Source organism: Plasmopara halstedii (assembly GCF_900000015.1).
Source record: "Plasmopara halstedii genome assembly, contig: Scaffold_694, whole genome shotgun sequence".
NCBI classification, from domain to species: Eukaryota; Oomycota; class Peronosporomycetes; order Peronosporales; family Peronosporaceae; genus Plasmopara; species Plasmopara halstedii.
In genome coordinates, this window is record NW_020187611.1 from 1 (window position 1) to 366 (window position 366).

Genomic DNA, 366 nt, shown 5'->3' on the forward strand with positions numbered 1-366 from the left:
AGTCATGCGTTGGCACCAGCCGCCACTCTAGAGAAAGAGCCAATTTGTTCCGTGGTATACAACAATGTGACTTTTTATCCTATTGATATCAAGGGATTGATCACAGCTGTTTATATCGATGCTAACACCACTTACCTGTATGGCGGACGTCGATATAACGGCGATGACAACGAGACATTTGATGCTAATGGACGATCTTCAAATGCAAACTATCGCGATGTAACTCCAGCTTTTTTTCATATCGCCTCTACCTACCTTCTAGGCACGGTGAATCGATCCTTCGTTATTGATCGTCAAGCTGGTAAAAGTGTTTGGAATCAACCTGTATACGGCTTCGAGGTGATCGAGCAGAATCCATTGACGTTA

The 366-nt window shown here is 43.7% G+C and overlaps 1 protein-coding gene across 1 annotated transcript; it reads right to left on the reverse strand.

The window, feature by feature from the left end:
- Nucleotides 1-27: 27 nt before the first annotated feature.
- PHALS_13820 (uncharacterized protein) lies at nt 28-358 on the reverse strand (the record flags this gene model as incomplete). Its single annotated transcript, XM_024729641.1, has 3 exons — nt 28-79; nt 136-209; nt 323-358. The coding sequence occupies 3 exons, from the start codon at nt 356-358 to the stop codon at nt 28-30; spliced, it is 162 nt and encodes a 53-aa protein (XP_024579998.1).
- Nucleotides 359-366: the final 8 nt, after the last annotated feature.